General features: G+C 40.1%; 1 protein-coding gene across 1 annotated transcript in view; it reads right to left on the bottom strand.

Annotated features, from left to right (window-relative positions):
• Positions 1-4,285: 4,285 nt before the first annotated feature.
• KCNK17 (potassium two pore domain channel subfamily K member 17) overlaps positions 4,286-13,126 on the bottom strand; it is a 39,001-nt gene continuing 30,160 nt past the window's right edge. Inside the window, exons 3-5 of the mRNA XM_079329380.1 lie at positions 9,253-9,419; positions 7,942-8,110; positions 4,286-6,216 (exon numbers count right to left, since the gene is read on the bottom strand). Of these exons, the coding sequence (XP_079185506.1) occupies positions 5,960-6,216; positions 7,942-8,110; positions 9,253-9,419 (593 nt within the window). The 3' untranslated portion in view covers positions 4,286-5,959. The remainder of the gene's footprint in view (positions 6,217-7,941; positions 8,111-9,252; positions 9,420-13,126) is intronic.

Raw genomic sequence — 13,126 nt, forward strand, 5'->3', positions numbered from 1 at the left:
CCAAATTAGGTTGCTTCTAATTTTTATTTATGTGGAAATGTCCCTCAATTACCTTTTTTTATTTACCACAGTCAGCTGGGCAAATGCTGTCTTGCTGGATTTCTCCTTGCCTCAATTAGTCCTTCCTTTTTGATCCTATCCTTACTATGTGTCTTCTTCAGTTTTGCCTCTGGGGCTGGTTGGCACACCCATAAATTTATGCATTGGGCCTTCCTATTCACCAGATACATTGAATTTCTGAAGCATTTCCATAATTACTAACTAAATACAGTTGGATTCATTTATTTAAGGCATAGCTTTTAAAGGCATTAAAAAAAAAAGTTTGAACCTAATCAAATTTGATAACCAGGTTCCTTAGGAATGAGTAATAAACTCCACAGCCTTCTCTCCTCAACGTTTTCTTTCCTGTTATTTTCCTTCCCTTTCTGTTTTAATCTGTTATAGCTTTATTTGGTAGGCATGTTCTTATTTTCATTTAGAGATTTTGGAAACTTGTATTGCTTGAGAACTAAATCTTATGTTCCAGTGAGTTTAGATCAGTACCAGCCAAGGTTACATATTACCATATTAATTAAAACATTTTCAAAACCCCTCTAATTTACACTGAATTGCTTCTGCCTCAAGAGGTAGCTCTAGACTCAAGCACTATAGATCTATCAATTTTCTAGGAGGAATGTTTTCTTGTACAAGTTCCCTTAAAAATAAAGGTACTTTAGCTCAAAATTTGGAAGGAAATAAAAGTTTTGAAGACCACATCTCCACTTATATTAACCTAAACAATTTAAGAATATGATAATCCATGTTGTTGCTGTCTCCTCCAACAGTGACAGCATTTCAGTGGCTCTTACTGCAACACACATTGACTTAAGAGGTATCAGATGTCCTCTCTTCCTGTTTAGTCCTAGCTTAAACATTTATCAGTTTCCCTCTAAAAAACCTCTCCCTAAACAGCCAGTTAAATCTCAGTCCTAAAGATCAGGGCATAGATACTGTTCCATTGTAATCACCCATCTTTCTGAGAAACCTCTGAATCTTTTCCCAGGACCAGACAGTGTGACAGCTGCCCAGATGTTTAGACCCAACTCCATTTCAACTGTAAGTTTCCACATTCTTATTTCAGACATTAAAAAAAAAAAAAAAAAAAAAAAAAAAGGAAGAAGAAGAAAGAAAGAAAAGGAAGGGGAGGAGAATAAGAAGCAGAAGAAGAAGCAGAAGTAGAAGCAGAAGTAGCAGAAGTAGTAGAAGCAGAAGCAGCAAAAGAAGCAGAAGCAGCAAAAGAAGCAGAAGCAGCAGCAGAAGAAGCAAGAAAAGAAGTAGAAGCAAAGAAGAGGAGGAAGAAACCTTCTAAGATGAAAAAGGTGCTCAGAGGCAATCACAAAAATTATCTGCCCTGATGCCACTTAACCCACATCCAGGAAGGGACTACTAGAAGGGGACACTATCAAGCACAGAGTTCTCTAGGCCATGGCACTACAGTACAGAAAAAACCATTTGTTTATTGCCTCCACCTTTTCCATCAGACATATTTATTTATAAGACCTTATAAGTACATTAAAATTTTGCCCTAATTCAATTGATAAGCAGCCACCTCTACCAATGTAAGCCTCTACTTTAGAATGGGTAAACCAAGATGAGGTTTGCCTTACCTGAAGTGTGTCAGAGATGAAGCACCAAATCCTTCTTCTGGAACTAGCATGCAGAAAGATAACACTGACAGGAGGCTATATCACCTGAAAAGCTGAACATCATTGCATATTTTTGGAAAGGTACAATGGTATCTAACACATGGATGAGACACCTTCCCTCCCCCCAGATAATTGTACTTGCTCCATACCACATTTCTTAAAAAGTGCATTTCTGACTGTGGGATAAAAAATTAACTAGCACCTACAAAATTGCAGGAAGGTCTAGCAGGCCTGCTGTCAGTGCAAGTTGGATATTAATGGTGACAGTCTGGAGAGAGGGGAAAGCTGTGCACAGAGGCCTACTAGGAGAAGGATGATTTGAACCTAAAATGCATGATCATGAATGGTTGTGGCTGGGAGGGATCTCTGGACATTATCTGGTCAAACTTCCCTGCTCAAGTAGGGTCACCTAAAGATGGCTTTTGAAGATCTCTGAGGATGGAGACTATCACCTCTCCAGAGAATATGTGGCAGGTCACTCTCTTAGTGTAAAAGTGTTTCCTGGTGTTTCAGTTTGTGCCCATTGCCTCTTTCCCTGTCACAGGGCACCACTGAATAAGAGCCTCACTCCATCCTTTTCACTCCTTCCCTGCAGATATTTAGATACATTGATGACATCCCCCTGAACCTCCTCTGGGCTAACAGATTTCAGTTCTAAACTGACTTGGGATATCAGTTGTCAGACAAAATATCACCAGCCACATGCTGCAAGACAAATAACATCCTGGAGTTCTTTTGAAGCCATAGACCATCATGGGAAAAGAGCCTCCTTGTTCTAGTCCAGGGATCTCAAAATAGTGTAGTCAACTAGACAAAAACTGTGCAGTTCTGAGCAGTCTGTACTACATTGCTGTGACATCCTGTTATAGACTTCTGGGCACATCTCTCCCCAAGGGGTAAACATCTCTTTTGGTCTAGTGGAAAGAGCAAGTGTAAGAAACACTGAGGCTAAAGCCAGAACTTGTCCTTGAAGTAGGGGAGGTAGCACCCTCTATTTTCTTGCTTCAAGGGATTGATTTCCTGGGAAACTGCATAAAGGTCAGAAGCACATTATGCTCTATGTGATTGTGAAAAAGCCTCTAGAGATTGATGTTACATAAATATTTACAACTACCACTACTAACCAAACCTGTTTCCAACCTCTGCTCTTCCCAAGGAGGAAAGCAGGATAATAAGGAAAAATTGACTTGTGGAAAACAATAGCAGTGAGAGTCTAATTTGAAATTACTAATGAAAACTGCATACTTATCTGAACAGAAAGAGAGAAAAACCCCCAAAAAACCAATCAAGGAGCATCTGTAATTTTCCAGTATAGACTACAGAAGACTGCAAGTCAGCTGTGACAAGAATGATAACAGGAACATGCTTTTGTTTTCTTTATGTTACCCTTGAGAAGATAACCTTTCATATTTTGGTATAGCAGACACATTGATGATGTTTTTGTGATGTTGCAAAACTCCACTTTCTTTTCATCCCTATGAGAACAAATTCATTCATATCATTTAACCACAACACAGCTTTATAAAGAATGGAAAGACCAGAGGCACAGCACTTTGTGGGGACTCAGATACACTAATATCTACTGTCCACATCAAAAGCTAGCTGAGAGGAATTGTCAAGAAAAGGATATTCATAAGAGACAACATGCTAACACAGTGTTAGAGAAACCAGTCAGAGATGGTGTTTGACTCATTTATTCCTAAAATTTTTGGTGATCCAAGCAAGCACTTGTAGCTCTGGAGATCCATGTGGCTTGCCACCAGCTCTGATGTGTCTCCCATAAAATATGGGATATCAGACTGTGGGTGGCAGAACTCTGCTGATGGTGAGCAGCTGGGCAGCAGGGCTGAAGAGGGAAGTGACTCAGAAAGGACAGCTGGGGCAGATAATGAGGCATCTTGAGACCCAGCCACATGCCTAAGTCTGTGGTTGAACCCTGACATACAGTGGAAGCACCAAGATCTGCAAAACATTTTTATCTTTTTTTTTTTTTTTTTTTCTTCAAGGCTATTCCTTGAGTCCCTCTCCCCTTCCCTCTCAGAAATGTACGTTAATTAGCTGCCCAAAGATGTGTAACTGCTCTTCAGTGGGACCAGGGTGCCAAACTTCTAAGGCACTTTTGAAGACCCCATCCACAGTCTAAAAATACATGGGAACATTAATAAAATGAGATTAATACAAGAGACGTTGAAACTTAAAAGAAGAATCTCTTCTCAACTCTTCTCTAAGCCTTCTCATCAAAGAGCAGAGTTGGTAGAAGTTTCCAGAGTCTGTGACATTTCAATAAAAGTTGAAAGAGATTAACATAGCCATTCCTGTGCTTTGACAGCAGAAACTCCTGCTACCTCCTGGGCATCCCGATTTCACACTATACCTTTACTTACTAAGTTTTCTATGTGAAAAAGGGTGCAAAGGATGTGCATTAAAGGGTATCACATTTTGTGAAGTGGAATTTTAATTTACTCATGTTTAAAGAAATACACTTTGTTCTTCACGTAGGCCAGTAAAACCTACACTGTGTATCCATCAGTGAAAATAAGCAAGATGAAACATAGAACAGAAAAGTTTATGCTAAAGGCTGTTAAAGAAATTACCCAATGTTTGAAAATTTGAAATGCATTTATTTTGCATCAGTAAGATCCAAGAGGTCCACTGCCTTCCCTCCTGATCTCTGCTGCCCCTGGAAATGGTATTTGAGAGAACATTTATTACTGTGCAATCAGAAAAAGGTCAACAGACAATTTCATTCAGCTGATTCCTTTGCTGCATTTTTTCCTGTAATTATTTCCACCAGATATCAACATTCAGACTGGTCTCTTATGGAAACACTTCTTTCACTATCTGTGTTTCAGAACTTCTGTTTCTGAAGCCCACACACTTTTCACTCAGTTCACTTCTGTGAACACAGCTACGCATATTTCTAATTCCTCAATCCCATACTCCAACAGACACTGTTTTCAGTCTTTTCTCTAACAACCCCATGGAATCTTGGTTCATTGCAAAAGCTGAAGGCTCAGCCAAATGCTTCATTCTGATTTGCTGCCATGGTGAAGTTTTCAAAGTTAATGCTTAGGATGCAAATAGCACAACAAGAATAACAAAATTAGAAGAACAGGTAATGGAACACAAACAGCACCAGGAGTTAGACTCTGTTGCACCTTTATAAATGGCAAAAGTTTTTAAGAATTTAATGGAACTAAAAAGACCCAACCAAGTTCTGTTTCATGACTGACACAAAGGCCAAATAAGCATGTCTGGCATTCTGCAGATCAAAGACAGTTGTGATTATATACATATAAGATGTTAGATAGGTCAGGTACATTAATGACATGAGAAGTTCATCACAATAGCATCTCTTGATCATAGTTGAAGAAAATGTAGTCTTTCTAGATTGAAGTAGCCCTTGTTAATATTGGTGATAGGAAAATATTGGAAACACTGATTCTTAAAATTGCCTCTAGACCTCCTTTTCTGACTGCCAAGATGTGGTAAAATATAAATCTATCAAAATGAACTGTCATGTTCAGTGATGACATTTGGCCTGCAAAAAACTTAAAAGGATGAGCCCACACAAGTTCTGAAGTAAGGAATAGCCTACTAATAGCTGAATATAACAGTCTCTTTCTGTTAGCAGACCTCTGATGCAAAAATTACTTTAAAAAAAAATGGAATGATCTGTTTCTACCAGGCACCTCTAAATCTCTTTCTCATTGCCATCCCCATATGAAAGATCAGAGAGCAAAATCTTATTACCACCTTTCACAAGCACAAGTGTATAGGTGATGGTGCACATTTGCCATGACTTCCAGATAGCTTTAAACAGTGCTTTCTACTTCTTTAGGCAATACGCTATTTGTTCCCTGCATTAACTGCATTTGCTTTTATGGCTGTGGCATTTGCAAAGTGCCATACTTATAACTAGAGGCTGCAAGAAATGCAAAGAAATGGACAACAGCTAGTGGTGCTCAGGGATGCCAAAAATCACCTCACAGTTTGAGGTGGGAGGGCAGGTAACATTTCCATAAATCTACTTTTGGCTAAGAGTCCTTTTGGCAATACTTGGTGGTGCTGCAAATGAAACATTCTGTCATTGTTCAATTCAGAATAAAAGCATTTCAAGCTCAATAATCAAACTTTCACCCCATTCACAGGCCACGGCAGCTTCACTTACACATTTCTAAATGGTTAATCTCTGGTGGCATTAAAGCATACAGGACACTGAGGATATTTTTCTTCCCTAGAGGGCTTCTGTAGGAGCTGGGTAAGATTGAGATTCAACTGGTGCTTTCGCTCTTGTCTTTGTCAGTGCAGATCTCCACATTTTGAAGCCCAGTCATGTTATTCTTGTTACCATCCATTAAGTCTTCTGCCATCACCGTGTTCTTCTTGCTGCATTGACAGAAGTCACTGGAGCTCTCTAGAATGTTGATGCAAAATCTGATAACCAGTGCTAGCCAGGCCATCCCAAAGAGGATCCACAGAGAGATTACATTTTTGTACCAGCTTGGATAGGTGCGATCTGGGTTCATCCCTACAACAGAATCACCCAAAATGTTTCTTACATTGGATCAAGAGTGCCTCAAAGGAGACGTTACATGTAAATCAAAGACAGTTGAAATACCACTGAAGATTAGTGATTTCTACATAAAACACAAGTATGCCATCCACTTTGCATTGTGAACAGATGTTTTAAGTATGTTTCATGATGTGTCAGCAACAGCCTAGTACTCCTCAGGAATTACAAACATCATGCATAAGAAAGAAAAATCTGAAATTATACATCCACATCAAAGTGAAATTATTCATGTTCAAGCACACAGTTTAGTTTCTCTACTTATCACTCAGCACCACAATATTCTATGAGCATCTAACAGGGGTCCCTGCAGGCAGAGAGGTAAGCAGGTTTTATGTACAACTGCATGTATCTTGTTAAACCAGATATAAGCAAGAGAGTCTCTGAGAGCAGGAGAAAAGAGGTCTGAGTAGTCCTAAAACCTCCAAGAACAACCAAACCTTGAAAGACAGTCTGACATTATCTCTGGCCTTCATGACCACAGAGGCACTCTCTGCAGGTTCATGGACAGCTTGGTGCCCATTAAGACTGCCAGGTTCTTTTTTGCTGAGATGCTTCCCAGCAGGTCAGTTATTCCTTCCAGTTCTGTACATCACACTAGTGGGGAAACAGCGTGATGGTCACTTGAACCACTCATATAGCATTGTAAGGCAAAATACCACAACTGACGTATTAAATTATTCCTATACCAAACCTAGTGCATCTATGTCAGTATTCCAGTTGCAAATGTACTACACAGGTGGAGACACACCTGGAAGAGGAAGGAATACCAAATGCCTTTCCAGAAGCTGAGAGAAGTAAAGCTGCTGTTGCACAGAGTTCAGCATCATCTGTAAAACCAGTACTGGAAAATGCTGAGCTGACCCAGTTTTTGTCAAGCTCCATCTAGCTACCCACATCCAAGCTAACTTTATTCCTAACTTATTTACACGTGTCTAACACAAACTCTGATCACAACTTTGTTGCATTACAGAAAAGTCCTAAAGTAACTGCTACTAAGTTGTCTATGCATCAAGCAAGTGCTATGAAGAAAATAGCAAATCCATAAAAGGATGTTTAGTCTTTCCGTCTCTCAGGAATCCAAGGGTGCGTGTGTTTCTATAATCAATTTGTTTTTAATGAGAAAGTCTTTATCAAAAAGGTGTGTCCTGCATTTCAGCAAGTGCAGTGGGTGTGGATCCAATCCCATTTCCTGTGGCAAAGGGTTTTGGCATCCAAAACTAGGTAGTGCCTGGTGCCTGACAGTCTATACCTAAGTGACTTAGGTTGCCTTTCAGAAAGTAGTTATCTGGGGTTTTGACAGAAGAAACAGTCCCTGCATGTTAATGATGATGCAGAGTGGCATCTGCTTAAAATTAATGGCTGCTGATGCACTGGAGTGTGGTATGTGTGCCCTCAGCAGCTACTGTGGTTAAAGCATAGCCCTCCTCCTGGTGGTGTATTCATTCAAGGGACAGGCCACTTTAATACCCCTTACTGACTAGGAAACAGTGTTTTTGTTCTTCCACAGGTGGCATTGCTATGGCAGAAATTATGAATTTTCCAACCTGCCAAATGCTCACCACAACATACTGATCATCAGGTCTGGGAATTGCTACTGCTGCCAAACTACCAAGTGGGGAATTTTGTATATCATGGATTTGCTGTTCAGTAGGTGAAAGCAATGAAATGAGAACTACTCACCAATCACATAGTCTCCAAACCCTATAGTGCTGAGGGTAATGAAGGAATAGTAGAAGCCTTCTTCATAAGACCAACCTTCTTTGTCAGAGAACAACAGGGGAGGCAGCAGGAGGAACAATAACAAGCCAGTTACCAGTGCACAGGTCTTCATCAGGAAGGAAGCTTTATTCTAGTAAAACAGGAAGGAAAAAAATAAAAAAGATCATGACAAGAAGTGCAGCAAGGAAAATTTAGTTTGGTTTCCAGTTGGAGATGATGATATGATGATGGACTCCACAAAAGCATTCAGACATTCACTGAATTCCACTATAATAAATGGTGTGTCTGTCCCACATGTGTGCTGGTTTTAGCTGGGATGGTTAATTTCCTCACAGTAGTTAGTAGGGGGTTATGCTGCAAATTTGTGTTGAAAACAGCTCTGTTAATACAGAGGTGTTTTATTGTTGCTGAGTAGTGCTTGCAGAGTGTGAAGGGCTTTTCTGCTTCTCATCCCACTCCACCAGTGAGTAGGATGGAGGTACACATGAATTTGGGAGGGGACACAGCCAGGACAGCTGAGCCCAAGTGACCAAAGGGATAGTCCATGCCATATGGCATCATGCTCAGCATATAGAACTGAGGGAAGAAGGAAGCAGGGAATGTTCAGAGTGATGGAGTCTGTCTTCCCAAGTAAATGTTTTGTGTGATGGAGTCCTGCTTTCTTGGAAATGGCTAAACACCTGCCTGCTGATGGAAAATGGTGAACAAATTCCTTTATTTTGCTTGTGTGCAGAACTTTTGCTTTATCTATTCAATTGCCTTTACCTTAACCCATGAATTTTTTACTCTTCTGATTCTCTTCCCCATCCCACTGGGAAGGGTAACAGTGTGGTGCTTAGATGCCAGCTGAGGTTAAACTCTGACATCAAGCCAACATAAACTGGGCATCACCTTCTTAAGTCCTAAATTCATGTCAGTTTAAAGCCTGTTCCACAAACATTTCCATGTAACTTATACATGCAATTCTAACTAAAACTAATGATAAACAGACCAGATAGCCTAGGACTGTGCATTGCTCACATGCTTTATCACTTCTGTTGCTATAGGGGAAGTCATTCATCACAGAATTTCCCTCAATTAATAAACAACCTTATCTAACACCTCATAGGGCTGTCATAAGCTAAATTTATTTGCTTCCAGTTATTTCTGCGTATAATTGCCTTTTTGGTCAAATAGTCAGCTAGGCTATCCTTCTTAGTCATAGGATCTCAAATACTAGGCATATCCTCTTATCTTTTTTTTCTTTGAGATGTGCTTGTGCATACTGCTTACCTGCCAGTGAAACACCTCCTCTAGGCGGCGGGCACAATGCTGAACCCCAAGCAGCATCAGCTGCCCAATTTCATTCAGCAGTACAAGGTTCAAGGGGATCCCAAAAAGTGCAAACACAATGCAGAAGATTCGACCAACTGCAGTGCTGGGGCTCAGGTTCCCATAGCCTAGAGAGGAAAGGAATAAAGCATTAAATCCAAAATATTCTCTGCTTACCCCGTCCCCCTGGAGGGGTGAATCTCCATCATCTACAGAATTTAGGTGAGGAGGTCACTGCTCCAAAAGGACCTTTGTTATAAATAACTGTAAGTTACATCCATTGTTTGTCATATCCTATTATGGGCTAGAAAACAACATTTCTTTCCCTGCCAATTTTGCTTAGTTCCTTTTCCATTTACCAGTGTATTTCCTCTCCTCTACCCACTGCCCTGGCTGGGATCTGACGTAAATGCAAACCTTCCGTTTGGTTCAATTTTTGTAAGCATTGTTGGCATGGGCTTTACTGGTAAATGATCCTGCATGGCTGTCAGATGGTCTCTGAATCACAACAATAGTGTTTTAATTATAACAACCACCCTCTTCTACCTTTGTCCCACAGGACTAGTGAACCTAACACTGCCTCCTTATATTCTTTTGCACCACGAGTACCAAAAAACACCTTAAATTGTCAAAATTATTGTCTAGAGTGAATATACACAGAGAAATTAGATTTAAACTGTATAAAACACTTCAAGTTCAGACCTAAAAAAAAAAAGGGCATTTAAAAATCTGCCTCTTTCTTCTAGTCATAGGAAGTGATCTAATAAAAGGTCCTTCCTTGCATCCCCAGTGATTCAAAATCACTTGTCTTCATTTCCCACACTTTGTTTTAAAATGTCCCATAAATTTGAAGACTAATGCTTTTAATTTCCAGTCTTTTCTACTACAAGAAAATCAGATTTGGGAATATTTCACAGGATGCTTTCAAAGACAGAACTAGCACACTACAAGCATTTCAAGAGTGCCATAGCCAGTCAGAGACCTATGGCCTTGACTACATTCCAAAATCACCTCTGCTCATTAGAGATTGCTGTATGCCCACGTAGGAGATTATCTTTTTAGCACAAATAACGTCATCCCCTCCCAGCACCGCCCAGCCATGGGCACAGCAAGCACAGAGACACTCCTTCCACTGCTGCCTTGCTACTTTGGTTTTGGGTGCTGCAGCCTCAGGGCAAGTGAGCAGTGCCCAGCAGGGAGAGGCCCCAGGGCTGGGCTCTGTATCCCAGAAAAGTGAGAGTGCAAACATCTGTGGTTAACTGGACAGTCTCATTTCTTCACTAACCACTGTCACATGCCAGTTGCAATGAGCCACTGACCCACAACATAGCTCACAGCTGTACACATTTCTATCTCCACAGTCTGTGCCAAGCTTTTGCTAACCAAAAAAAAAAAAAAAAAAAAAAAAAAAAAAAAAATCTCTTGCCATGGAAAACTCTGCAGTTAGCTACTGCAGAGCAGCAAACTACACCCAGAAAAAGCTCTGGGGGAAAACTATTTCTAAGTATGTACCCCCACAGATCCCAAATTTTATTCTATGGAGGACATTCCCTTCAATAATTTTAGGCACACATAATTTTAGGAGCTCCAGGAGCCTGTCCCTGGGAACAGGGAGAGCAGCCCCCAGAAAGAATGGGATGCTGTGATGTAATTAGACGTTTTCAAATACAGTCAAACAGAAGGGGGCAAATTAAGACTTCACACCAGTGCGACTCCTTCTTTGCTTGTGAGCAGCTTTGGAATGTTAATGTTAATCACTTTTCCCCAGTGATTGCTAATTTCTGCCATCTTTCACCATTTCTAGACTAACAGGTGTGGTAAATGAGAGATGTAGGCAAGTACATCTGGTAGATAATCCCTTCTAAGTGAACTATAGAATGATGTGTCTGGTGTGATGCATTTCACACTGGCTGTGACATTTCAGTGGATTATTTCCAATTTTTCTCTTATGGGATTAGGGTGTTTTGTGACCTGATCTGGCCCAGGAGAAAGTGCTAGGGGCATTTAGTGCAGGTCTGGAGATGAGACACATATTTATGGCCTGTTATTCCCAAGGTGGTTTCCCCCCCAATCCTTTCCCTTTCTTTTCCTTCTACATCAAGTTTAAAAAGACTGTGCAATGTCTTGGGCAGCTCTTTTAACCATAAATTTCTAAGTTTCTCTGCAGAAAAAGATAAAAGAAGAAAGGTCCTTGGTCTCTGGTCAGTGTGTGAAGCACAGAAGCCATCAGAATTTTTGGAATGCCACACAGTGCTGGATGGCAGAGCACCTACACTTCACTTGAATATTACATTTATTTTAGAATGGCAAATTGAGTGATAGAGGAAGGTCTAATGTGCACAGTAAACCCAGCCCTCCAAATAACAGATCTGCTTTGCATTTCTCTGGCTCCCTTTTCCCTTGGACTCAGCATCACAAGACAATTTTTGAAGACTTGGTACACAGTTGCTATCCATACACATGCCAAAAAGCAATGTCCCACCAGCTATTTATACAGTATACAAAGTATAATCAAATAGCATTGCAGACTTTAGATTATGCAAAATGGCCAGAAATTTACTCCTGTCTGGTTACATCCACTTGTCTTTGCACTAGACAAAGAGATGCCAACCTAATTGTATATATAAACCTCAACTGTTAGAAAAATCAAGCAGAAATGGGAAAATAAGACTTTCCCTCTTCAGTACTAATTGGTGTCTTAAACCATTGTGAGCTATATATCAGAAGATCTGAACCAGATTCAGAAACTAAAACTACACTGGCAGTTGTGTCACATCCCTCACAAGCTGGCTGCTGGGATATCTCCTGGTACATGTCTGAGAGAGAGACACCGAGAAATTATCACTAAAATCTGCAGAAACATCAAAGTGTAAGTGCTTCCACTGAAGCAGCTGGATTAAATGCATGTATAGCTCCTCTTGTTTCGAATCAGGTGTAATGGAAGTTAAGCTTCTTTGGAGGAAACAAAACAAGAGTGGTTTTATTTCTAAACACACATAACCATGTACTTTAACTCATGTGCTTCTGTTATATTTATTAAGTAATTCAGGATTTTTTCCCTGCTTTCTCATTACATTCCTGCCCATAAGGGATTCAGAAGCTCTGTAGATTGTTAAGGAGATGAGACTTCTTACTAAAAGATCTTTTCATTTACAAGACATTACTTGCAATGCCCTCTGTTAACTGAGGCAGCTGCAACTTCCTGCTACCCACAATGAGAGGTTTGTTCTCATTGCCCAGACATAAAAGTATTTTCATCAAAAAGTGCTTAGAACAAAAAGTGTCTATCATAGGCTGAAAAACAGCTGAAAATTTACAAAAAAATTTCATCTCCAGAAATGCAGAAAAAAACCCCGAGTTAGCATAAAACCAAATCTCCCCAAAATTGTGTTTAAGTGCTAAAACCACCGATAGAGCTACTGGTTAGACAAGCAATTCTTCTTGCTTTATTTAATTTTTTTCTCCTACCTGAAGGCATACAAGCTGTCACTTCCTACAGACATGGTCTAATCCCAAATTTACAGATTACACTTGTTGACAGTATTTTGCTTTGAAAATCAGTAATTCATATAAGCTTGAGGGCCAGGTCTCCACTGTGTAGTTCACTGAGTTACTGCACAGAACTACTTTATTTTTTATTACACATTTAAATACCCAAAACTTAAAAATCTCTCTGCTTGGAAGTTGGGGTGATGTTCAGCGAGTCACATTGCTATTTTTCCAGGCACAAGAGGAAATTAAGTCCTTAAGCCATCCAGCTCCTCCCACCACTAGCTCCTCCTTTAACACTTTCCAGGCAATCTCCACTTTTCTTTCTCCTGTGTTCCTTACAAGT

The sequence above is a fragment of the Erithacus rubecula genome (assembly GCF_903797595.1).
Source record: "Erithacus rubecula genome assembly, chromosome: 2".
In the NCBI taxonomy this organism is placed as follows: Eukaryota; Metazoa; Chordata; class Aves; order Passeriformes; family Muscicapidae; genus Erithacus; species Erithacus rubecula.